The sequence below is a fragment of the Acomys russatus genome, chromosome 28 (genome assembly GCF_903995435.1).
Source record: "Acomys russatus chromosome 28, mAcoRus1.1, whole genome shotgun sequence".
Lineage (NCBI taxonomy): Eukaryota > Metazoa > Chordata > Mammalia > Rodentia > Muridae > Acomys > Acomys russatus.
The window spans coordinates 23,159,203-23,184,219 of NC_067164.1; the positions used below are offsets into that span (position 1 = coordinate 23,159,203).

Here is a 25,017-nt window from a genome sequence, read left to right on the forward strand (position 1 = left end):
GTTGATGGCCTGGTGTGGAAAATTAATACATTTACTTAGTAGAAGTAGCTAAGCAATAGGCATCAGTGGCTGAGATCAATTAGAATACAAATTAGGTGTATAAACATTAAAACTGAAAGCTTAATTTGTGTTTAATTTGAAGCCAGGCATGTCTGAGTGACACACCTTTAAAATGGTAATAGCAGAGAGAGAATCAAACATCTAAACAGGCATTGATTTATAGCGTGGGCTGAGCAGTGAATATGTCCATTAAGCCATTTTAAGACTATGTTTATTGTGTATGCACAGAAGTGATCGTGTGTGTCTGTGTGTGCGCATGCGTGCGCATGGTTCACACATACACTCACACCATGTTGCACATGTGGAGGAGGTCAGAGGACAACTTGAGGGATGCAGTTCTTTCCTTTCACCATGCGGGTACCATGGATCAAACTCAGTAAGTGGTTTTACCTCCTTCCCCCCATGAGCCACCTCCCTGGCCCCAAACACAATCTCTTTTTAAAGCAAACACAACAGATGGTCAACAAGCTATAAACGGCGAAGATCATATGGGAGCCATTTTCTGTATCTTCATTTTCTCAATCTTTTCTTTCCTTTAAAGAGTAACAAAAGCCCTGTGCACAGCACAGCAATTGCAAGCCAGGGGTGTGCTTGCCCTCCCTTACCTCTCTGCTCCCTCAGACAGTGAGATTATAAGCACCACAGTGCTCATGAGAGGAAAGGAAAAGAAATGCTCTCTTGGGTCACAGCAAAACAAGCCCATGTTCGTCCTCTCCCCTGTTAACATGTTTGAGCACATATTTACACTGCTATGTATTGCATCATACATCCACATTCGAATATCGAACCGTATTTCTAACGTTGACTTATTTTTTTCATTGCTAGTTATAGTTGACATTATTTGAAACAAATAAACTTCCCCAAACCATATAGATTTCATCCCTTCCCCACCTCATACCCCCTCCTACAAGCCAACAAACAAAAGAAATTGAAAGTCAAAAACTGCTGCCTGGATGCCAAGGGGAGCCACTGCGGACAGCATGAGGGAAGGCTTCAGGCACTGCCATCACCAGTCTTGGCTTTGCGGGCCTCGATCATCTGCTTGGTGGCCAGTCCCAGGAAGCACATGAAGTCAATGAATCAGGTGGTTGGGTTGAAATTTAAGCCAAATTCACTCGCAGAGTAGTCAAAGGGGAAAGTGTGGTGGTAATTATGGAAGCCTTCATCTGGAAGACAAAGTGTGCCTCGAAGTCACACCATTGCCACCTCTCTGCATGGGTGCTGTTAGGCTTTGCTTGTTTAACTCATTGTTTTTTAGGTTAGGATACAAAGCAATCAGCTTCATTATAGCATCTTTGTTGTTGTTGTTGTTGTTGTTGTTAAAGCTTTGTTTATTATTATGTTTACAGTGCTCTGCCTGCACGTGCACCTGCAGGCCAGGACAGGGCATCAGATCACATTGTAGATAGTTGTGAGCCACCTTGTGGTTGCTGGGAATTGAACTCAGGACCTCTGGAAGAGCAGACAGTGCTCTTAACCACTGAGCCATCTCTCCAGCCCCCTTATTATAGCATCTTAATACATATGTGTCATTATATTTAATTCTCAATTGTTCCTCCTCCTCAGTGCCTTCTCTTCCACCCAGGGCTTTGCAGCAGCTACTTCCCCCTTCTCCTGTTAGTCCCTTCTCTGCTTTCTTATTGCGTGTCCTTATTTCCCTTAAAAAAATCTCTCCTCTTCAAATGATCCCCTTTCTAGTTTTATGAGTGACATGTACATAAAGATGCATACATCTGTGCATTTACATTATTTTAAATGTAGGTTCTACACATAACATAAAATACATGACACCTGTCTTTGTACATTTAGCTTATTTTGATGTTTGATTCCAATCATCTTCCTGTGAATGTCACGAGTTCCCTTTGCTTTGTAGCTGCCTGAAATCCCATGGTGTGTTCATATCACATTCCCTTATCCGTCTGTTGATGGACATCTAGACTGGCTCTGTTTCCGGGATGCTGTTAATACAGCAGCAATAAACACGGATGCCTGCATAGAGGGTTGTTTATCCGCTCTTAAGATCTGCCATGTTTAAGGCTGTTTCAGACTGTGTGTTCGGGCAAAAGACTGGGCTTGGGCGCTCAGAAGCATTCACTCAGTTGCTAGATGAGCTAGGTTGAACAGAGAATAGCAGCACAGTTACTCAGCGCATCACAAGACGCTTCCCAGCATGAATGGCAGACAAGATGGTGCTCCTTCAGGGCTGCGATTCCAAGAACACAAGATGCTATTGATGCTTATAATCATCATATTATCCAATGGATCTCTTTAGTTGACTTCTTCTATCTGATGGGAATTTCTCTCTCTCTCTCTCTCTCTCTCTCTCTCTGTGTGTGTGTGTGTGTGTGTGTGTGTGTGTGTGTGTGTGTGTGTGTGTGCGGCTGGCTGGCTGGCTGGCTGGCTGGCTGTGTCTGTGTGTCTGTGTTCCAATACCTCTTGCCTTCCTTAAATCTCTCAGCACCTGGTTACCCCATTTTCTCCCTGCTTCTTTGAGTTCTACTTTTTTGAGGTTCAACATATAGACAAGATACTGCAGCATCTGTCTCTCTGAGTGCTATAGCCTTCAAGTTCACTGCATATGACAGGATGCCCTTCTCCACTAAAGCTGAAGAATACTGTCTATTACACACTCACATAGCGTATTGTCTTTGGCTATGCCTCTATTGGTGGACATCCATTCGGTATCTTGGCTATTGTGAATAATGCTTCAATAAACACAGACTGCAGATGCCTCTTCAGCAAACATTTCATTTCCTGTGGATATACACCAAATTGTAGGCTTGCTGAATCATATGGCAATTTTGTTTTTTAACTTCCTTAAAAACTTCCATATTGTTTTCCATGATGGCTAGATTCATTTACAAAAGAAGAAGAAGAAGCAGGCTCACACAACTGCTATTGTAACTCTGGAGATGCTCTGACTCTCCCCCTCCTCCTTCCTCCCTTTAATGTTCTTGTTTAGTTACAGTTACTGTTTGTTGTTGTTGTTGTTTGTTTGTTTTGGTTTTTTGTGCCTGAGCCTTCACTGCTGGCCTGGATATACTCAAAGCAGCATGAAAGCAGCATGTCCAGCTCTTTAGGACTCATGCCTTAGCCATGCTGTTTGGTTCTCTGACCCACACGTGCCTATGTAAGAGGTGATGGCCCACGCTGTCCCCACTTCTAGTTGTGTCCAGAATGATGCTGAATGTGGCTCTTTTAGTTGCAGCCCACGCAAGATACAAGGGGAGGAGAGAGAGCAGCGGGAAGGGAAAGAGAATTCCTCCTGCACTCCAAAGCCCCCTCCCCCTCCTGTCTAGAGACTCCACACCTAATGCTCGGCTTACTCCACTTCACAGTGCTGCTGTCAACACAAGCTGGCAAGACCTGAGGGTCCACAGGCTCTTAATTGGATGACTGATGAAACAGTCTCAGGAACTCACCAGCAAATGACAGAGACTCCTCCTACCCGGCAGTAGAACTTCCCTTCCTGGCTTGATCTCTGTTCAATGGCCAGCTTTACCATTCGGAGAGGCACAGCTAGTATTTATGAGTCATAGCGCTAGGGCTGAGTACTAACTCCTATGCTCCTCATGCCTTTTAGCGAACTCCTATGATTATCCCTGTTTTAAAATGAGGACAGAAAGGCACAGGAGGAACAAGGAACTCCCCTAAGACTGTAAAGCTGGCATAAAGGGAGCACCGCAGAAGGCCTATTTCAATAAGCAGCTGACAATCACTGTGTATGAACTCCCTCACTCTTCAGTGAGCCAGGGAGGAGAGCAGGCCTCCTAACTGTCTTATTACAAATAAGAACACAGACTGCTGAGGAGCCAGACAGGGCCCAGAGAGGAAGTGGAGGACCCAGGATGCTGCCTAACTTGGACTCTGCGCTGCCTTTACTCTTAGCTACTGGCCGCATGACTCTCCCTCCTTTCTTGCCGTTGCCTGCTTGACAGCCTTTCTTTCCTCTGACATATATGATTGGCTAGTCAAGTCTAGAGTAGTCAAGAGTGTTGGAGAGAAAACCGATTGCTGCTTCTTCCTGTAGGAAAAATTCCATGATGAAAGTAACTATTTCATTCCATTTATTGATCGTCTTCTGTGCCCCAGGTGCTGCACCAAGTGTTTCGTATGCTCTCCTAGGGAGACACTGCTCTTTCCACTTGACAGATAGGAGTGCTATAAGCTGATGACTTGCCTGAATAGTCTAGCAGCTGGGATGCCAAGGCCAAAGTTCAATTTCTCAGCACTCATCCACTCTCTTTCCTCTGGCCATAAAACCGTCACTTCCATTAAGTCAATACCATCTGGACTGCCATTCCCCCACTAGCTCTCAACACGCCACTCACCAATGGCTCCCAGAGTGACAAATGGATTCTGCCAAGGGCTTATACGCTTGTTATAAGGCCACTTTCCATACATGTAAACAGTGCTGTTGACCATCCAGGTGCATTGAGGGCAATAGTGTATCGGAGAATGGAAGCCAAGAAGTAGGAATTGCATAGACTCTCTCCGTACATGTACCAGGGCACCAGAGCAGAGACCACAAAGCACATGAGCACCACATTGACCCTGTAGTACCTATGAGGAAGAGCACCATGCCATCACTGGACACTGGATCTGGTGGGGGGTTGGGGGTGTGGTGGATAGTGAGCTCGCATGGCTCCCAAGGTGAGGCAAGTAGCGCAGCTTTGAGAAATGAGATGGGCAGGATGCTGAAGGAAATGGCCATCCTTTCAGTAGACTTTGGGAGAATCTCCATGTAAGATACTCAACACTATGTTGGCCAACCCCATGCATCTCTGAGAAAGTACATTTATCTTGTTAACATGAGTCTGAGCTAGCTCCTGGACACCACTCCACCAGCCAGCCTGATAGTCAGGCGTACTTGAAGAAGTTCAAGAACCATCCAGTATTTCTTAAATACTGGGGCATGATTCTGCATTAACTTAGTCTAGTAAAAGGTATATGATTCGCCACTAAAGGTGTTCTCTACCCCTCACACGTTACACTCCAAATCAGCACAAAAATAAACAACCCAGGTGTGTACGGTAGTGCAGGTTGTAAGCAGGAAGATGGAGAGCTCAAGGCTATCCAAGGCTTTAGAACAAGGTAGTGTCTCAGAAAATAATGTATGAATGCAAGCATATAGTCACATAAAAAGTAACCATTCAACAGTGGGTTACTGAGCTGGATGTGGCATTACACACCTGTGATTCTTGCACGTAGGAGGGTGAGGGAAGATTGTGAGTCTGAGGCCAGCCTGGGCTACAGAGTGAGACCCTGTCATAAAGACTCTGAAAGAAAAGTGAAGAAAGCACTAGCGTCAGCAGAGAGAGAGATGGGACACTGCTAACAAAAGGCATTTTGACCATCATGGACCTCTTTCTCTCCCTCTCTCTCTCTGCTTCCCCTCACTTTCTCTCTCTCTGTTACAACCCAAGCTTTTCAGAGCTTCCTCTCCTAGGCCTGCTGTTGTGAGACTCTAATCAGGAGAGTCTATTCTGGGAAGTGATCAGATGAGAGGCAGAGGCCGGTTCAATGCAAATGCAAGAGGAAGTTTATTAGTCCAAAGTGACGGGTCCACCTGCACCCGAGGGAGAGGGGACCCCAAGTAACCAGAGCACTGAGTTCTTACACTTCTCTTAAAGTCAGATTTGTAACAATCCTATTGACTACTTAACATGACCTTTAATTCTATTGGGTAGTTCTAAAACTATGTCTCAGCCCGAAGGTGTTCAGGGTCAGAGAGGAGCTTGTTTTAACTGTCTCAGGGAGGTGGCGAGTCGGAGTAAGTTCCAGTTTGTGCAGGCTAGGACTGTCAGTTCTGCAGGGTGGAATTCCTCAGGGCCTGTCCCCTTTTTGATCCTGCTTCAAAATGGAGTTAGGTTGGATCTCTCATTGTGAGCCAGTATCTTGCTGAACAGTGGACTAGCATGCCATGGACCTACCACCTCTCTTGCTCAATTCTCAGCAGATCCAAGGCAGTCATGCCAGCAGTCTCGTGCCTTAGAGAGCTGCCCTGGTCTCCTGCTGGCTCCAACCATCTGGTGCTCCATGTAGTGTTGGCTACAGCCTAAAGGATTCAACCCCACTCAGAGCCCTCCACCCCTCCTTCTAAACTGGCCAAGGAGCTAGCTGCCTGCCAGCCACTGTTCCAGTTCTCAAAGCTCCTCTCTGCCGAGGCTGTCAACACCCTGTGCAGAGAGAAGTCCTGCAACATGGCTTCCCAAACTCAAGAGAAAAGCTCGGGTCGTGGGCATCCCTGGCTGACATGGTCACATCTGGCCAAAAGTCCCCTTTTCCTGAGAAAGAGGTGCTACTTACCAAAAACAAAACAATACAGAACCAACCCAGCAACAAAACCTCAGACCATTCTTGTCCCAACAAAGCGGCAGTGGGTCCAACTGCAGAGCTGCCAAGTGAGTGTCCTTCCTGGGTCCCGTGAGACTTCTGCATGCACATTGGTGTAGATGAAAGGAGGAATGTCGGGGGACCATGGCAAGTCTAAGCAGGATGCTCACATGATGAGATTTCATACCAAAAACTGTTATCCTCTGTGACTTTCAAACAGACTCCATGCAAATCTGTCCCATGTGGCCGAGAGGGCTCCCCCACATAGCACCAACCTAAAGCAGCTGGTCTGCTCTTAATTACAGGCCTCGGGCCTCTGGGCCTCAGGACCAGCCCAGCACAGAGATGGCGCACCAGCTTCCTTCCTTAATGACATTCAGTATGAATGCCATTGCCAGCAGCTCACAGACAGTCTCCAGGAGTCTTCCAGCATGGGGTCCCTGCTCATTTTAAATTCCTTTCTTAAATCAGCTGTAGGGAGGAAGGCTGGGGAGGGGGCCGTTGGTCTGACTTTTTGCTAAATGGGTTTTTTTTTTAATGTTATAAAGCAGCAGAAAGTGTTTAACTACTCAACTTGGCTACTTGCTAGCTATGTGACCCTGGATAGATTATTTCATTGTGCTGACCCTCAGCTTTCCCTTCTGTATGACACTGTCCTAACAGGTTTATTAAGTGCCTGCCATGTGCTGGGTTTCTCCCTTAGCCCTGAGACTCCAGTGACATCAACAGGCAAAAATCCCTTCCCTGGTGGAACAAAGGCAGCCTGTCTAATGCATCCTGATAGGAAAGGCAGATGCTACAGTACCGCGCCCGTTAGTCATAAATACAAGAGAAATAATGTTGGAGAGGACGGTATGATATCCTGAGGGTACTGTGAAATAAGGTGTCTAGGGATGGCCTATCTTAGACTGTGCCCATGAGGCAGTTTTATCACCTCTCCTTTGCAAGGGTGTTGTAGTGGCCCAGAGAGATGACGGGATAGTCTCACAGCCACACTGGTACACAGCCAGGCTCAGTCTCTAAATCCCAAGCACTTAGGACCTCAAGTACACCCTGTTGCTCAGCTAGCCACCGAGGTCACACGATCAATGGAACCTACTCAAGGATGACCCACTCACCCTTGCCCCATAAGGTGTGCATATGTCAGTGAGCGCTGTTTCCTAAAGGTCAGACTCAAGGCAAACTCAAGCTGGGCTGGGCTCCCTACTCTCGGATGAACCACATTCTCCTTGTTCTTGAAGTCCATCAGTTACGCCTGCTTGGTAGTCATCTCAGGATGTTCTCAGTCCCCTTGGACCAGGCAAGGTGCCCTGTGGTGTCCCAGTCTCCCAGCATTCACACCTGCTGTGTCAATGGGCAGTCTCATGCATAGATCAATGTTCTTAGCCCTGACTTCATATTAAAAGCAACTGGAGACTGTTGTACGGACATAGGGACCACACCAAATCAGACCCTCTGGTGGGCATGTCTATTCTTAAGACATTCCTAGGTTGTAACGATGGATGCCTACACTGTCTTCCTTGACAGAAGTGTACTGATTTTGTCCGGGTATTCATCCGTCCTCCTCATAGCCATGTGCCGGGGAACGTTGATCCTATCCAAGTCAGTTCCTCACTGGCTCGAGCCTATTGTGATCAAAGCTACTTTGTCAATAGTTATATTTGGAGTGGGTGTGTAGCCCGGGAGCGACTAACAGGGTGTGAGAGAAAGGATAACTTACTTAGGGACAAGTGATTCTCTGCCAGCGGCAGCACTGCCAGCAACTAGGTTAAATGTTTGCATTCTAATAAAGGGTCTGGGTGACATAGGTAAGGTCCCTCCACTGATTGAAAGGGCTCTAGCAGGCCCGAGTGTGGCAAACATGGCTCTTGGCAGGCTTTGCTTTTCTCCTTTATTCCTTCTGCCTTGCTAAAAACCATTAGATTACATTCCTAAAGCTGGCCACCAAGGCCTGTTCCCTTATTGGACCACTTCCTCCTCCTGAGGCTGACCACCAAGGTCCAGCTATCAAAGTATAGTCAATTCAGCCAGCAAAAGACCCTTTGGCTCACCTAATTAACATGTCCAATCAAAGTTAATCAACTCATGCGGACACAGGTTCTGGGATTCTCGTAGAAACTTATCTCTTGGGTTGTCCATTATGATTGCATACACAAGCCTGATTAAAAGTATCCTTACACCTTTCTGGCAACAGGTTTCATTGAGAGATTTCCTATCCAGAGCTTTAAAAAGAACTAAATCTGACAATGAACTTCTAGTCATTTGTCAGTAAAACGTAAAATGGAACAATAGGTAGGATTAGCCCCCGTCTCATGGGTTTTGTCTTGCTTTGCAAAATCTGTATGCCTGACAACATCTTGGCTCTGAACTAGGAGAAAAATGTTTGACATCACCTAAGGAGAAAAATCATAAGGCCAAGTCTAGAGAGAAGGTGTTAACACAGAAACAAGAATGAGCCACAGAATATAGTGGCTGCCCTCACAGATTTGAAACCAGAGACCGACATATTTAATAGAAATAAAAGTGCGCACGCTGCCTTGTGGGTAATTCTAAAGCTGCTTCCCGCTGCTTGGAGACCACTGCTTATGAGGAGGGCTTATGCCAGATGTTGGGGATGCTCTCATCCCAGCGGCTCACCATATCTTACCACGCTAATTCTACAACCGACAAGATGTTTCTCAGATTTTAGTTCTGGACAAAGAGTCTATTTTCTAGAGATTCAGGGTGGTATATGCCTGTATCCCAGAACTTGGGAGGCTGGGGCAGGAGGATCGTGAGTTCAAGGCTAGCCTGGGATACACAGTGAGACCTTGTCTCAAAAAAAAAAAAAAAAAAAATCTAAAAATACTAAAAGTTAAATTTTTTTTTAAATCCCATTTTTTTTTTTTATACCAAATACAATTACGCACCAAGTGACCCAGCTTGAGAGCACTGGCTGCCCTGTGGCAATGTACAGAGGGAGGCTGACCTGTCTGTCAGCTGTTTCAGCTCTCCAGCATCTCCTCCTCATGTCAGCCAATCAAATGCAGTAATGAGATGTGAAGCCCTGAAACCAGCCCAAATTGTGCTCTTATGAAATCTGGATGCCTTTCTGACCTCCAAGCTGGGTTTGATAAGCTTAACGCTCTCTTCATTCTTTCAATGAAAAACAAACAATCAAAAACCTGCTGTAGCATTTTTTTACTGATTGGTTTCCCCTAAACCCAGCAGTCCCACGCTGGTGGTATGTGAGATCCTGAGAGAGAAAATCTACTTGAGTAAAGGGAGCCACCTGCAGCCTCCTCACCTGGCAGCCTGAGAAAATGGGAGAAGCAGCGAACACCTCAACAGGTAAGAACAAGATTACAGCCCCATGGATATATTGTAGTGATGAGCAACGCGCTGCCCAGAGCCATCCTGATTAAACACACTTGCTTTTGTGATTTCACTTAAAGCCTCACCAGAAACTCAATTTCCCTTCAATTCTTGCATCTTAGTGAGCACCAGGAAAAATAGCAAGTGGGTGTTTACTAAGCATTTATTCATAGGACAAATGATACACCCTGGCAGTTGAGAGGTGAGTGGGGCATGTGTTTGCATGCATAGCTTAGATGGGAGTTCATGTGTGGAGATTGGTGGAAAAGCTTTGACTCTTAGGACTGCTTAAGATGAAAATGGGCGTTGTTTTTCACGTCCTAAGTCTTTAAGTAAAATCGAGAATGATGGCTGTGTCCTCCGAAAGCTCTCATCAGGACCACTCCGGACCTAGCCTTGACCCTAATGAGTCTTGGCCACTTCTTCGGCACCACCCAGAGTCATCATTCCTGTGACTGGAGCCCTGTTCACCTGACCCCCTTGGAGTCAGATCCTGGCCTTCTGGCCGCATCTCCTCTCCAGCAGAGAACAGGAAGGTGGCAAGCCACAGCCTCCCAAAGCATCTTTAAGAACGTTGCTCGGCGGTGGGGACATTGGTGCAGTTGTGCCATCTTTCTGCGTTTGGCTTTGGCTGATTGGTTAGACTACACCAGGAAGAAGTAAGGTTGAGGAACCATTTGTCTTTGGTAAAAGCAATTAGGTTACTTGTCCCTCCAGCCTGGCTGTTCATGTCTGGTTCTTCTGTCTGTTTCTGTCCCCCTTCCCTTCCTTATTAGTTATCAATTGCCACCTGTAATTATATGAACAGTAGCCCAGCTGCTAATGACATACAACACAGGATCACCAAGACAAACTAAAATCATTGGCAAAGTGATTTTTTTTAAACAGAGTGGCTGCATTTCCAGTGTCTGTCACCTGTCCTACTTTCACTCCCCTTTCTGAGCTACACTGATCACTGCAGGGGAGGACATAACTGCTTATCTTAGTCTGGGACCTGTGAGATTAAATGCAGTTTGTTTGTGGATTTCCACTTTTCTGGGGGGCAAAAGCTACAGCTCTTACCTGACTGTCAGAGAGATTTGATGCTCATGAGAATGCATTTGTAGCATAACTGTGATGTCTTTGATGACAGTGCTCTTGTTTAATTGTGATTTGCTCTGTTTCAGGATTTACAGAAGAAATTTAGTTCAATTTAAAAGTCGGATTGTTTTAAAGATGAGATTGTTATCCCCAATTTCTTTGAAATAAAAAGGAAAAAATTATTATAGTGACATTAGATGAGAGAGAGAGAGACAGAGAGAGACAGAGAGTGCTCCCTGATTATTCTATCCTATGTACGTAAAGATGTTGGGCTGTGGGGACAACTGCCAAACAACTCTTCCACCTCTGTCAGTGATAAGCAGCCAGCCAGGCTGGAGAGGCAAGAGTCAATATGGTCATCTGAGCTGCCTTCAGCATCTGTGAACTCACTCCAGTTGAATAATTAGGTGGATGGGCTGTCGTTCCCATACAGGGCAAAAGTCAACAGGCTGTCCGGCGTGGCCGCTTCATCCCATGTGTAAAAGGCAAGCCCTTCACACCTGTCACGTGGGTCCCACTCCTGTGTTCAAGTGGTGCTGTTACCTCTAAGTTTCAGAAGCCTGTCTTGCTTGGACCTGCTCTCTGCTGTGATTTCCTGCATCCTCGATGGCCTTTGGTGTGACAGTGCCAAGACCCCAAGGTTTTCCTGTGCACTGACAGTTGACACGCTCAGTCACATGAACTTACAAAAACAAATGTTTATGAGCAGGGATGTTGACACGTACCTGTAATCCTAGCACTTGAGAGACCAAGGCAGGAGGCCCACAAGCTGATAAGTCTAGAATACACACTTAAGTCTGAGTGGCCAGTCTAAGCTATATAATGAGACCTTGCCCATATATAATGTTACTACTATTGTTCATTTTTCTGCCTTAATAAAAAACCTTGATCTTTTTAGATGACAGAGTCTAAAGCCGAATTATTAACCAGGATTCTCTAGAGGAGCAGAACCTATAGAATGAATCTATACTATAAAGAGAGATTTATCAGATTGGCTTACACAACAGAGGCTGGATGGCCCAGCAGTGCTGACCGGCATGCTGGGAAGACAGAGGAGCAATCTCAGTCCCGTACTGACGGCTTGGATGATCCCTGGAGAGCGGCTGTCACTGAGCCCACAGTGAAGGTGTTCTTTACCGCTGAGCTATCTCTCCTAGCCCCTGACTTGGCAAACTGTTCTGACCCTGAGTATCACATATACACAGCTAAGCCGCCATTTCTACTTGCCAGTGTTCCCACCTACTGTATTTTCTCTTCCCCCCTTAGCTCATTTCTCTTAATCTGTGAAGAATCTGAAAACCAGAGATGTGAGTTTGTCCAATTTGTGTGCAGATCAAGAACATACCGGTTCTGGGTGAGCCCTAGAGGCTTTGAGATTGCATGTGAGTTTTATTCCCCAACCCAGGGGAAGTTTGTTAACATTTGTGCCATAATAAGGAAGCTACCCTGCAGCTAAGTTAGCACTGTTCAAGATAGCCCGTGTATCGGCTTTGTTACATACACTTCAACCATTTTCATTTCCAGTCACCTCTTCTTCAGAATTTGCAATTACAAGAAGGAAATTAATTTTCATTGGTAAAGCAAACAGTGATATCACTGGCTGGAAACACGGCATAGGTGCTTCCCAGCACCTGCCATTCCTCAGCATGCTGTGACTTGAGTTTTGCTTTATTTCTGCTGGACTACAGACAGGGCTCTCTGGCTAGGTTCACTAATGGTGAGCTGCACTGCTTGTCAGTTGGAAATACTGCTGTGTCCTGCTTGTTATGCAGGGGCCTGCCAGCAGTTTACGGGGATTACTACTGAGGGGAATCCTGCAGGCAGGCATGCAAGGCAGTTTCCCTCACAGTCGTCCACAGGAATAGAGGAAGTGGGAACACAAACGTGCTGCTGACAATTCAGGAGAAAGTCTCAGATTCCGAGCAAGTCAGCTGTGCTTCACACGCAGCTCGGCCCGGCTTCCAATACACACTTGAGTGGTTTGAATCTTATTCTCCCGCCATTGTCCCCTCTCCTGGTGGCAAATGCATGAAGGGCTAACAGAGAGAAAGTGTGTGTGTTCAATAGTCTTTATACTGTTAAGACTCCCCCCGGCCCCCCACTGCCAGAGCACCCGTGGTAGAGGTGCAGTGCTGAGAGCTCAATATCCCACACTTGACTTAAAATTGGCCACAGTCACTCACAGTCTGGTCCAGCCACTCATTTGGGCAAATATTGATACAAAGCAGGTGAATGGTTCAGCATCAAAAACTCCAAGTTCTTAACTGAGTAGAACTTTAAAGTCTATGTGTCCTACATATATATGCCTGCAATAGCAATTAGTGGGGGAGGGGGGAGATAAAGAGGGGGCATTGATTATGAACTTAAAGGAGAGTAGGGAGGGTATATGGGAGTGGGTTGGAAGGAGGAAAAAGAAGGGAGAAATGATATAATCAAATTATAGTCTCAAAAGGAAAAGAAAACAAAAATCAAAATGTCTATTGTGTGGTTTTTGTTTGTTTGTTTCTTTGGATAAACAAGCTTTCAGGTTCTGTCTCCTAGAAAGCCAGAACCACAGATCCACACATGCACACACATTCACGGAAACAGACAGACCGTCAGACACACACACACACACACACACACACACACACACACACGTTTCTTTCAGTCTTGATGGTAATCACTTGTGACCTTCTTTAGCATGTAAGGCAGCTAAGAGCAGTTTAAGAGAGCCGGATGGACGGCAGCAGGCTCTGCACTTCCGTTGAGTAGAAGTATGTCCTGGCAAATCGCATCATCTCAGCCCCGGCTCTTTATCTGTGTGTCCCACTTGTCTTATAGGAAGTGGGCAGTGGAAAGAGAAGTGTGCTTAGTGCCTGGACCTCTGCCCCTAACCCTAACCCTAACCCTGAGGCTCATCCCCAGCTGCTGGCAGATGGCAATTGCTTTGATTTCTCTTTCATCCCGTGTAATCCCGTCTAATCTTTGTAAATGTAACATTTTGACTAAGAATTAACTCAGGACACTCTTTGCAAAAATGAGGCGTTCTCTTCCTAAGAGTGCAGTTTGCCCACATTCCTGTTAATTTTCTGAATTTAAGAGCCCACGGAAATATGTCTTTAAGACAATCAAGAGAAGGGGATGGATTTTCATTCTTATGCTGGATGACATCAGCTATCCAGACAGTGGGCATCTACTATGAGCCCCTCTGCTCCGGTAAGCATCACACTGGGCAGCTGCCCAGCCAGCCTCTGCCAGCTTCGGCTCTGTAGGCATAAGGTTATTGTGTAATTCGAATGCTGATTTCTGTTCCCAACCTGCATATCTGGTTGCAATCTTTGTTCTGAGGATCTGCTTTCTCCATATTATATAAACACCGTTCCCCAATTGTTCCCTGATAATACCAATAAAGCAGCTTATAGCCAGTCACTGAGCAGCTGAAAGAATAGGGCTGGACTTCCTGCCAGACAAGGGAGGAGGAGTTAGGAGAAGAAACAAGGGATTCGGCCACAGGCAGAGGTCCAGGAGACATCAGGAGAGGAGCTGGAACAGAGAAAGACACAAAATCAAGTATCCTGGGATTTTGGCAAAGAAGAAGCCAGATTAGTTTAGAGGGTTAAGGATAGAGAAATTGCCATTCAGCTGTTTGTTTGTTTATAAGCTTTAAAACACAACAAACTAACTAACAAAAAAAAAAAAAAAATAGAGCCTCAATAATTTGTGTGATAGCTGGGTTAAGAGAGAAACTGAGAAACAAACACAATTATATAAAAACAACCTTAACAGCTCCCACGGCCCTCCTGCTGCGTGCCGGGGCCACCTGATAGTTCCTGTGGTTAGCTGAGGCTGTCTGGGGAGGGAAGAGCGCATGTATGGATATCTGTTCAGTGTGTATGAAAAAAAAAATTCAGTGATCTCTGTCAACAATGATTTTGTGTTGTTTGGAAGCAGACAACCAGTGTAAGGAATGTGTAAGGCCGCACTAGAGGATGCTCACCACTTACGAATATAGATGCTATTGATGGGGTTGGTTATGTAGCTCGGTGGTAGAATACTTGCCTGGCACAAGCAAGGCCCTGGGTTCACCCCTCACAAGCACACATACAAAAAGAGAAGCAAGGACTTGGGTCCCTGAGGAGGGTGTCATTCTCATAAAACTTCTGCAAGGACTTCCATCCACCTTGGTCCTTGCCAGCGGGGAGTAACCTCGGCTTCTGATGAAATCATTGTAGAGCTTTGCTTTTGATGAGAACAGAATATAAAAAAACTGCTTAAGGCAGTGTAAGGCCAGGTCTCTGAAAGCAACAGTCCTAGGAAAGCCCTTGCTGGAGGCCAGAAGAAAACTCTGGTACTTGGTTCCTTCTTTTTTCTTCTCTTAAATGAGCACTTCCACCCAGCGCAGTGGTTCTCAGCCTTCCCGATGCTGTGGCCGTTTAATGCAGTTCTTCATGTTGTAGTGACACCCCTTCCCCAACCACAAAATTATGTCATTGCTACTTCATAACTGTAATCTTGCTACTGTCACGAATTAAATATCTGACAGGCGGAATATCTATATGCGAGCCCACCAAAGAGGTCATGACCCTCAGGTTGAGAACTCCTGACTTAGAAGCTATCTATGCCAGTCCAGACATGACCTTCCCCCTGGTGGACAGCATTGAAACTGCATCTCTGGAATTCCATGATGGAAACAGATTTTATGTGTTTCCCAGTTTCATTCAGCTCACCTTTCAAATGATGTTAGGGTCCCCCAATTAAAAGGTCAATGTGACAGGAGCCTTAAAGACCTTTCCTAATGGAATCTACCTCTGGTCCTGGGTGAAGATAGGACATTCTGAACTACTCCAAAGATTAGAACATTATATATTTTCTATATCTTCCATTAGGGCTTCCAGCTGGGCCTGTTGATCACATGACCAAAAGACAACCCCGTAAGAAGGCTAACTCACCTAAAGCCATGTTAAAGAGATGGAAGGAATAATTGTCCCCTTAATGAGGATACCTTTTCTTCCTAGGAACCCTGCCTTCTGTGTACTCATTAAGAGAGTAGCCACCATGCAGCTTTGATAAGCCTGCCCGCTGCGAAGTTGTGATGCTGCTTGCTGGTGTCCATGGCTGAGCATGCCAGCCTGCACCCAAAGGTGTGTCTTTCCCTCCTTCTCTTCCCCATCTCCCTCCTTCAGGCAGCTGCTGATATTCCTGGTGTGCATGCCTTGGTCCTTTTCTCTCAAGATCTGGTCCTTGGGATTGTTTTTAAATTATTCATTAAGGAGACTAAAAACCTAAAGGGGGAGGGCCAAGTTTCCTTTTGTCATATGGTGCCCAATGTGGGGCTCTCCAAGGTGTCCAGGAACACTGTCATGTGCAGACTGGCTGGTGGTGGCACCTCTAGCTGTTCTGCATACGTATAAGATCTGCAAGGTCTGTCTCCTTTCTCCCTTTGTGTCCCCCCAGACCTCTTTGTACAGAAATGCTTCTGTTTATAAGCTTTCCATTAAAAATGGCCACAGGTATGAACAAAACAGAGTTTAGGACACCCACACTGCCCATTGTTGGCAGCCACACACTGCTGCGTATCAGGAGTGTGGCAGCAGGGTTTGTACTCACTCTGCGTACATTTTATGTACATCAGTGCACTGTCAGTTTGAACAATATAAAAAGCAACGAGTGTCTGTTTAAACACCACTAAGAAGAGGCATATGCTTAGGATGGAAACAAAAGTAGAGATAAGTTTTCAAATTTGCAAGCCCCAGGACAATGGTAGATATTTCAAGGAGCCTGTGACACAGTAGGAAAGAAAAGTTAAGACACAGTGAATAATGATTGCAAAGGAAAGAGTGGAGAATGGCAAAATGAAAAGGGCAACTTGCTGAGGTCGCAGCTAAATGTTAGCAGCTATGGATGACCTCGGCCTAGGCTTTGTTAGTGGTGGTGATGGTCAAGAGATTGGGGGGAACTTAAGACAGAGCCTGTGGATGACATGACTGATGGAAACCAAGTTTAGCTCCAGGGCCTGAGAGCTGCACATCAGGCCATTTATGCAACAGAACAGCAAGTGATTGCTCCCTGCAGGAGCAAAGGCATTCTAAGAAGAGACACCTTGCCTCTTTCTTCAGCTATCAGACTATTGAGACAGCAACTAACCCCCCCACACACACACACACACCCCGCAAGAAATTGTAATTTCTTTGGGACCCTCGTGCTGGGAAAGAGAAAGATTTGAAGTCTGGTTGCCCACTTGTCTAGAAGAACTGGTCTCTCAGGAAGAGATTTCAAAGTCTGACAACCCAAAGGACTGGCCAGCAGCCAGGTTCCAAGACAATGCGTGTCATGTGTGGGCAGGACCGTACCTAGACCAGAGACAGTGGTGTGTCACTTACGGGCAGGACCACACCTGTTCCTGCCACTGGACTCCTTTGATCCTCTTCCCAATGTGGTTATATTGAGTAATTCTCCCTTGTCTGCTTTTCACTATTTCTTGCCTTTTTAAATTGGCGTGTTGAAGGCCAGTGGCTAAGGCTAGCTGGCTAGGGCTGTCAGGTCCCCAGGCTTTGGCCTCCAGTAACAAGGACGCTGTGGAAGGAGGTCCACACCGAGGAAGGCGTGCAGAGAAGGTAAGAAAACGCGTGTGCTCCTGGACATAAAGCTCCCCAGGGACCTCTGATGCTTTCAGCTATGGAAATGAGGCTGGAAATCAGTAGCTTAAATGGACCTTAGTCATCTGGGTGATTTTTAAGAAATGGAGTGTAGGGGCCTGGGGATATGGCTCAGCAGTTAAGATCGCATACTACCCTTGCAGAGGAAAGAGTTCAGCTCCCAGAACCCACATTTGATGTCTCACAACTACCCATAACCCTATATCCAGGGCGATCTGATGCCTCTGGCCTCCACTGGCACATTTACATGTTCAAATGCCTATATATACATATAATTAAAAAAAATTTTTTTTGAAAAAGAAGAGTTATGCTTTTAGGAGAAAAATAGAAATGGAATCTGGGTGTGGTAATGCATGCTTCTAATCCTGTTACTGGGCAGGCAGAATCAGGAAGATCGTGAGTTCAAGTCACGCTTGGGCTGTGTAGTAAAATTTGGTCATAGGTTGAAACTCATACAAATAATCTTCTAGAACCTGAACTCCTCATATGTGGAATAGCTGTGCTATAGCGCTGCACAGGCAGCTAAAAACATAGGTATTTCCTCCCCTTCTGCCTCCTCTGCCACCATGGTGCCCATGAAAAAGCTTGTGGCGGAGGGGGGGCAAAAAAAAAATTAAAAGAAGCAGGTTTTGGAGTTCACCCTTGACTGCTCCCATCCTGTAGAAGACGGAATCATGGATGCTGCCAAGTCTGAGCAGTTCTTCCAGGAGAGAGTCAAGGTGAACAGGAAAGCTGGCGATCTTGGCAGAGGGGTTGTGACCACTGAACGGAGCAAAAAAGCAAGATCACTATCCCTTCTGAGGTGCCTTCCTCCAAAAGGTATTTGAAATAGCGCACCAAAAAAATATCTGAAGAAGAACAGTCTTCGAGACTGGTTGCGTTGTTGCTGCCAACTGCAAAGAGAGTCATGAATTGCGTTACTTGCAGATTAACTAGGACGAAGAGAAGGAGGAGGAGGAGGAGGATTAAGACACATTGGTCTGGAATATTTTGTATTAATTCATAAATAAAACTTAGGAACAAGAAAAACACAGCTATTTTATGCTCACCACCTCAGTAATTTCAACTGTACTAAGCAACGCATTCATCCACTTTGGAAGGGAGCCACCATCACCATCGCCTTTTATTGCTGTGGAAAAAGAATCTCCACACTGCTCCAGGGATGCAGAAGGGGCATATATGGCACCAGGCAGCACTTCCAAGGTTGGCTTCAGTGACTGTGTAGCAGCTAGTGGCATACCCTGAGAATATGTACTCCTGAGGCCTCTCACAAAGCGTGTTATAACATGGCCTCTTGGTTGAGAGCTCGTCCTTGTTTGCAGACATTTTTGTATGAAAGAAACAAAGATGGCTGACAGTTGTGCCCAGGCTTACTCAGACAGGGATTAGCCTCTTCAGTGTTCCCATGTAAACTGTGCCAAACAAAAACTCCTCACAGCTCAACCTAAACCTCCCTTAACACACTTGGTGGGATATTACAGAATAAGATGGGACCGAGGGATTAGAAAAACATGTCAGAGGTAGGGAACACTCTCGCTCTCGGGAGCTCTGACTTGACAGCTTGCAGGTGGCTAATCTAAATATTCATTCACTGGAACTGCTATCAACAAACTCTTTTTCTGGAGACAATATTTTCACTTCAACTGGCAACTGTCAAAGGGTCTCCATAATACATGGCTTCTGCCAGAAGAGAGAAAAGTGGACTTGAGGTTCACAAATGCTCATATCGTCACACCCTTTCCATTTTAAAAAGGAACCCTGAGTCATTTAGTATTTCCAAAAACTAGCTGTCACAAAGGACATTAACCTTGTAAATCATTTCTTGGAAGGAGTAAGAAGTGAGGAAAGCTACTCTGTAGTAACCCAGTTCATCTCTTAGCCGCATTCACTGCGGCTTTTTGTTTAAAAGCCTTTTTTTTTTTTTTTTTTTTTTTTTTTAATAGCATTTTGCCTTTTGTTTAAATAACTTCTCTATTATGCTCTTCCTGGCTTTGTATTAGCTGAACTCTTTAGAAAGCAGGAGTAAACCAGCACAAAAGTAACACTGCAGACGAAGTTTGGGTGGTAGGAGACAGGTGCTCACACAGGCCAGTAGACAAGATTTTGTACCCATCCTACCTTTCTCTAGCAGGAAGCAGTGTGTGCATTTAACCCTAAGCTCTTTTCTATGGATCCCCACTGCAGGCTCACATGAAAAAGTTGGGAACAGGTATGAGACCAGACCTGCCCTTTGCTGCATAGACCTGCAGGGGTAGTCAGCTGTGCTGGGGCCCGATCTGGTTGCAATTCTTGTTCTGAGACTCTGCTGTCTAAACTTTGCTCTCCAATTGTTTCCTGAAATGTCAAGAAAGAGGCTTAACAGCCAATGACTGAGCAGCGGAGAGGATAAGGCTGGACTTCCTGCCAGCCAGGGGGAGGAGGAGTTAGAAGAAGTATGGGACTATTTTTACTAGCAGCATTTGTAAGAAATAAGTAAAATAAAAATATTGATTTTTACTGTTTAATAAAGTTATCGAAACTTAAAAAAAAAAAAAGAAGAAGTATGGATTCAGCCCTGGGCCAAGGGTCCAGGAGATATGTGAGGAGAGCAGTTGAGGCAGAGAAAGCCATAAAAATGCAAATATCTCGGGGATTTCCGCTGGGAGGGAATCAGATGAGTTTAGAGGGTTAAAAAGCAGATTAATGCTGCTCAGTTCTTATGCCATAAAACTTAGTAAACAAATATAATAGTCCAGTCTCAATTATTTGGGCGCTAGCCAGGTTAAGAGAAAACTATAACACATTTTTAAAGAACAAACACCACACTCTTACACTAAGCCACAATGGGGAGACAAGCAGTAGACCTTCAGGCTGCCGAACAAAGAGAGATCAACTCCGAGGCAGGCGAGGCCTGAGCTTGGACAGCTGGAAGCTGAGGGTTGAATATTTAGAAAACTGCTCTGGCAGCCTGGGCTCCCAGCACCTGGGAACAGCAGCCAGTCACTGGAGCTCCCAGGCTAATGAGAACAGCACCAGCATCCAGAAGCCGCTCAGCCTCAGGTTAGTTGGCTCCTTCTTATCCCCTGCCATTCATCCACCGATACTGGCCTGAAAAAAGGAGGTACTCTCAAGCGTAGGTGTAATTGACTTTGATCTCTGTTTGTTCTTCTCTTTACGGGACTGGTATTTAGCTTTCAGGAGTCATTTCTTTCTTCCAACCATGCAGGTCCCAGGACCAAAACCAGGCTTGGTGGTAAGCATCTCTACCCACTGAGTCATTTCACCCACCTATATCTAACTTCTTAGAGAGTAATTAAGGAATAAATAAAGTCTCTTGTGCATGTAGTTAATTTTTTTTTTCCCTGAAGACTTGGAGCTAAAGCTATATACCTGCCTGAAAGGATTGTGCATTCCAAGAAAATATTCGGGCTAGACTAGAACATTAATCCCTCCTTAGTCTGGAAAGTGTTTATTGAAAGAGAATAGCTCAGTGCAAACAATCATTTATTCTTTTGACTTCTTTAGTCAAAGCAGTGGAGAGCTAGGACATTTATATTTCAGGTCCAGGATCTAAGTACCTTCATCCGCATGCCAAAGTTATTGAAAGGATCAGAAATCTCTGTGTAAAGAACAGTGAAAGTACACGTAAGCCAAGGAGGCTATCATTGGCTAATGAAAGTACACAGTTAACAAAGGAGTCTATCCCTGGCTACCGAGGTGAATCAGGATGCATCAAGATGTCCTTACGTCATCAACAGTGAAGGCAGGACAGCACCCACAGGCAGCAGGGATCGTGTTCCCTGATTCCTGATGAACAATGTGTCCTGTGGTGCAAATTTTTCCAGGGGAATTTCTTGCACACAGAAAATGGACTAGCAATGTGGGGAAAGAAAAGTTAGTATTGATACAGTTCAGTTCTCTCTCTCTCTGTCTCTCTCTGTGTCTCTGTCTCTCTCTGTGTCTCTGTCTTTCTCTGTCTCTCTCTCTCTCTCTGTGTCTCTGTCTCTGTCTCTCTCTCTCTCTCTCTCTCTCTCTCTCTCTCTCTCTCTCTCTCTCTCTCTCTCTCTCTCTCTCTCTCTAAGCTCCAGAAGGGAAAGTCCCTCCTACACACACACACAGACAAGTGATATTTTGACTTGGAAATTTTTTAAAAATTCAAAATGAGCTGTTGAATTGTCCACCACTCTGACTTCTGCCCGACTTTTGCACCATTAACAGGGAAGTTTTTGTACTGAGACTCTAACCTGGGCACTGAATCACTGCTAATTCAGCTAATTGGTTACAGCAATCGGAATCTCCTCTGAAAGATGGGGAGCTGAGTAACGGTCGAGGGTTTCACTCCCTCCACCCACTTTCAACTGAAAGGAACAATGAGACAGTGGATACACTTTGATAACTGATTTTTATTAAGTTGTTGGAGCTGAAAGGTTCAGAATTTTCTTCTTTGACAACTGTGTCTGGATGCAGAGGAAATACTCAAAGAAGCAGAATCACTTTATTCTCAGCGTTTTTGTGGAGCCAGGATAATATGCAGTGACAGAAGCTAGGTAGAGTGGGAAGAAGTCTGGATTCAGGGCTGGAAACCAAAGACAGTCTGCTCCCCTCAAAGGGGACATGATACTAAGCAGAAAAAATAATTATATTCTTAGGGATGTTCAGAAAGATGAAATCAAAGCAAGATGGTGAACCCTACAGGAGAGTGAGAAATGGAAACTCGGCATCTTCCCATGGAAGACAAAAGCAGTCTGCTAAGCGACAGGACAAGTGAGTTTTTCTCTAATAAAGCTGGGAAGGCAGAAAAGCATTGTGGGACTGAGACCACACTATGACCAAAAAAAAAAAAAAAAAAAAAAAAAAAAAAAAAAAAAAGTCCCCATGCAAAGAAGGGAGCAAAAAGAAGAATAAATTAACTGGTGGGGGGGGAAACAAACAAGCAAATGAAAGCAGCAGAGACAAAGGGACAAGCAGAACAGATAACCAAAAACAGATTTGCTGTAGGGATAGAATTGTGGGAGAGCTCAAACGAGGAGGAGAAGAGAAGATAAAGTCAGGCAGTAGTAGGCAGATGCCTGGCAGAGTATCCTCCCACCCTTTGCATTCCAGATCCAAGCTGAGAAGTTCTAGAAAGAAAGACCAAATGGTGTCCTAAATGATGCTCTCTTGTTGGCTGTTCAGCCCTGACTCTTCACCTGAGAAAGTGCCACAAAATGCTTGGTATCCATTGTTGCACTGTGGGCTCATAGAATGGGTGACAATGAACTAGGTTCTATGATACCTGAGCCAAATCTGGTTTCTCTTAGGCAGGAATAGCCCAAGACCCAAATGAAATAGGCTGTGTGAAATGTGGCTTTAGAAGATGGTCGTGGCTTGACATCTTCAATGTCCACATCTCCCACTAAGTCTCAAGAACACATTTAGGTGTCTGAATATGTCATTATTTGAGCCTCCTTTGGAGATTATGTCTATAGCTTCCAGAAAATATAAATAACCAACCAAAGTCTTGAATATGCTCAGCCATTCAAAATCACTAATGTCCGACTAAAAACTGTTCTATCAACTTAACAGTTGGTTGGGAAAGACCCATAGTAAATGGGCTTGGAATAGGCAGATTTCCTAAGAGCCCTACATAGAATCAAGATTAAAGGCAACACACTTGGCCAAGAAAGGTAGGGCCAGGATGATTATGAATCTCCAGACCATATCTTGCCCACAGAGATCCCCAGAGTGCAAGACAACACACATCAGGTAGGGAAGCAAGGATAGGTTGGTGCAAATGGTGAACTGCTCCGTCCTGTGTATACCATGCTCAAAAATCACAGGATGTTCTCAGGGTGTGGACAAATGTGGAGTTTCAAAATAAAAAGCTGGACAGGCTTGAAAATCCAACAATTCTTAGGCCGATGAAAGAAATAAGGTCGCAGGCAAACTGTTGCCCCTGCACTGGGAAAATGGCAGGAAGATGCAAGAAGTCACAAAACCTGGAGCAGAAGCCTCTTAAGCAGTAAATCCCCAACCATGACTGTAATTTTGCTACTGAGCAGTGTTGGAGGTTGGTCTGGTGTATTTTGATGCCAATTAATAAAAGGCCATTGCACCTGGGCAGGGTAAATGGGATAGGCGTGGCTAAGGTTCTCAGGCTTGGGGAGATAGAGAGAATCTTGGGGGGAAGAAGAGAGACCCAAGGAAAGAAAGAAAAAGGAAGGCTGTCATGGGTTAAGTGGAGGAGAAGCACATGGCTGGTGTGGATAGAAACTTGGCCCAGATGATGATAACTAGCAAGTATTTGGGATTATGGATGGGAGGTAGCTTGACAGAAATTATTAGAACCAGATGGCATGGGATTGAGGTAGGTATCCCATTCCTGCCCCACTATGGGAAGTAAGTTTAAGGGATTAATATCTGCCCTGCCCCAGGGTAATTAACTAAGGCTATTTTAAAATATAACATGTATCTGTGTCTTGATTGATTGCTAGCGGGTTAGAAAATAGTGCTGTAATAATAATTATAGGCCTGATGATAAACACTATTAGACCATACTGGTAAATTAACAACAACAGAGCTGTGTCTCACTCAGTTCCTAAGCCCATTAGAAGCAGGTGTCTTCCATGGATGAGAACCCTGCTCTTCAGGTTCCGGTGCTGACACAGGAAAACCGGAACTTACCTGACGAGTTCCTATGAGATAGATGGACACAGGTGTGGGAGTGGATACTCCCAGGTGATCTAGTCCCGAGTGGCCCTGATGCTTTTGTGACCTTTAGCTCGAGGAGCTTGACTAAGTTTCCACAGCAGGAAGTTCACAGAAAGTTTACAGAGGGAGCAAAAGGGAGCCATTTTTTATTTCTTCCTTTATTGAAAATAGACTATTTTCTCACACAATACAGTTTCCCCTCCCTCGGCTCCTCTCAGCTCCTCTCTACCTCCAGAGCTACTTCCTTTCTGTCTCTCAATAGAAAACAACTCTTAAGAGATAACAACCTAACACAGTTAAACACAGAACAAAACCATCGCATCAAAGTTGGACAAGGGAAACCAACAGAAGGAAAAGAGCCCCAAGGGAAGGCCCAAGAATCAGAGACCCACTCCTCCACACATCCCATTAAAATACTAAGCTGATGGCTATAAGATAAATGCCTCGGACCTGGCGCAGGCCCTTGTTGGCCCTGCGCTTGCTGCTTCCATCTCTGGAGGGAGCCATTTTGAAATATACCAGTTCACTCTGTTCCTTAACAATGTCACACTGAAGAGAAGCTATAGGGCATGCTGGTGCTTTATCACAGCCTAATTAACCTACGTGATGGGAAATACCTTGCTGAGGCTAGATACAGCCTTCTGCGTGTGAGGAGGGGATACCCGACTCTAAGCCATTCTATCTGCCTCGTTCTAAAAAAAACGAGGACTACTTGTGACATTCACAACCCACGGGCACAGGTACACTAAGACAACGGTCTAGTCACAGTATTGCAGAAGGCTCTGCTCCCCGACTGCTCCCTTCCACACTACCCAAAGCCAGGCCTCAATGCACCACGTCTAGCGGGCATACAGAAGACAAAAGCAGCATCAGGAGTTGC

At 45.3% G+C, this 25,017-nt stretch overlaps 1 protein-coding gene and 1 pseudogene across 1 annotated transcript in view; one reads left to right on the forward strand and one right to left on the reverse strand.

Moving 5' to 3' along the window:
- Window positions 1-1,053: 1,053 nt before the first annotated feature.
- Scd5 (stearoyl-CoA desaturase 5) overlaps window positions 1,054-25,017 on the reverse strand; it is a 100,049-nt gene continuing 76,085 nt past the window's right edge. Inside the window, 3 exon segments of the mRNA XM_051170184.1 lie at window positions 1,054-1,226; window positions 4,392-4,493; window positions 4,496-4,623. Of these exon segments, the coding sequence (XP_051026141.1) occupies window positions 1,054-1,226; window positions 4,392-4,493; window positions 4,496-4,623 (403 nt within the window).
- Window positions 18,035-18,437, forward strand: LOC127210459 (60S ribosomal protein L22-like; annotated as a pseudogene).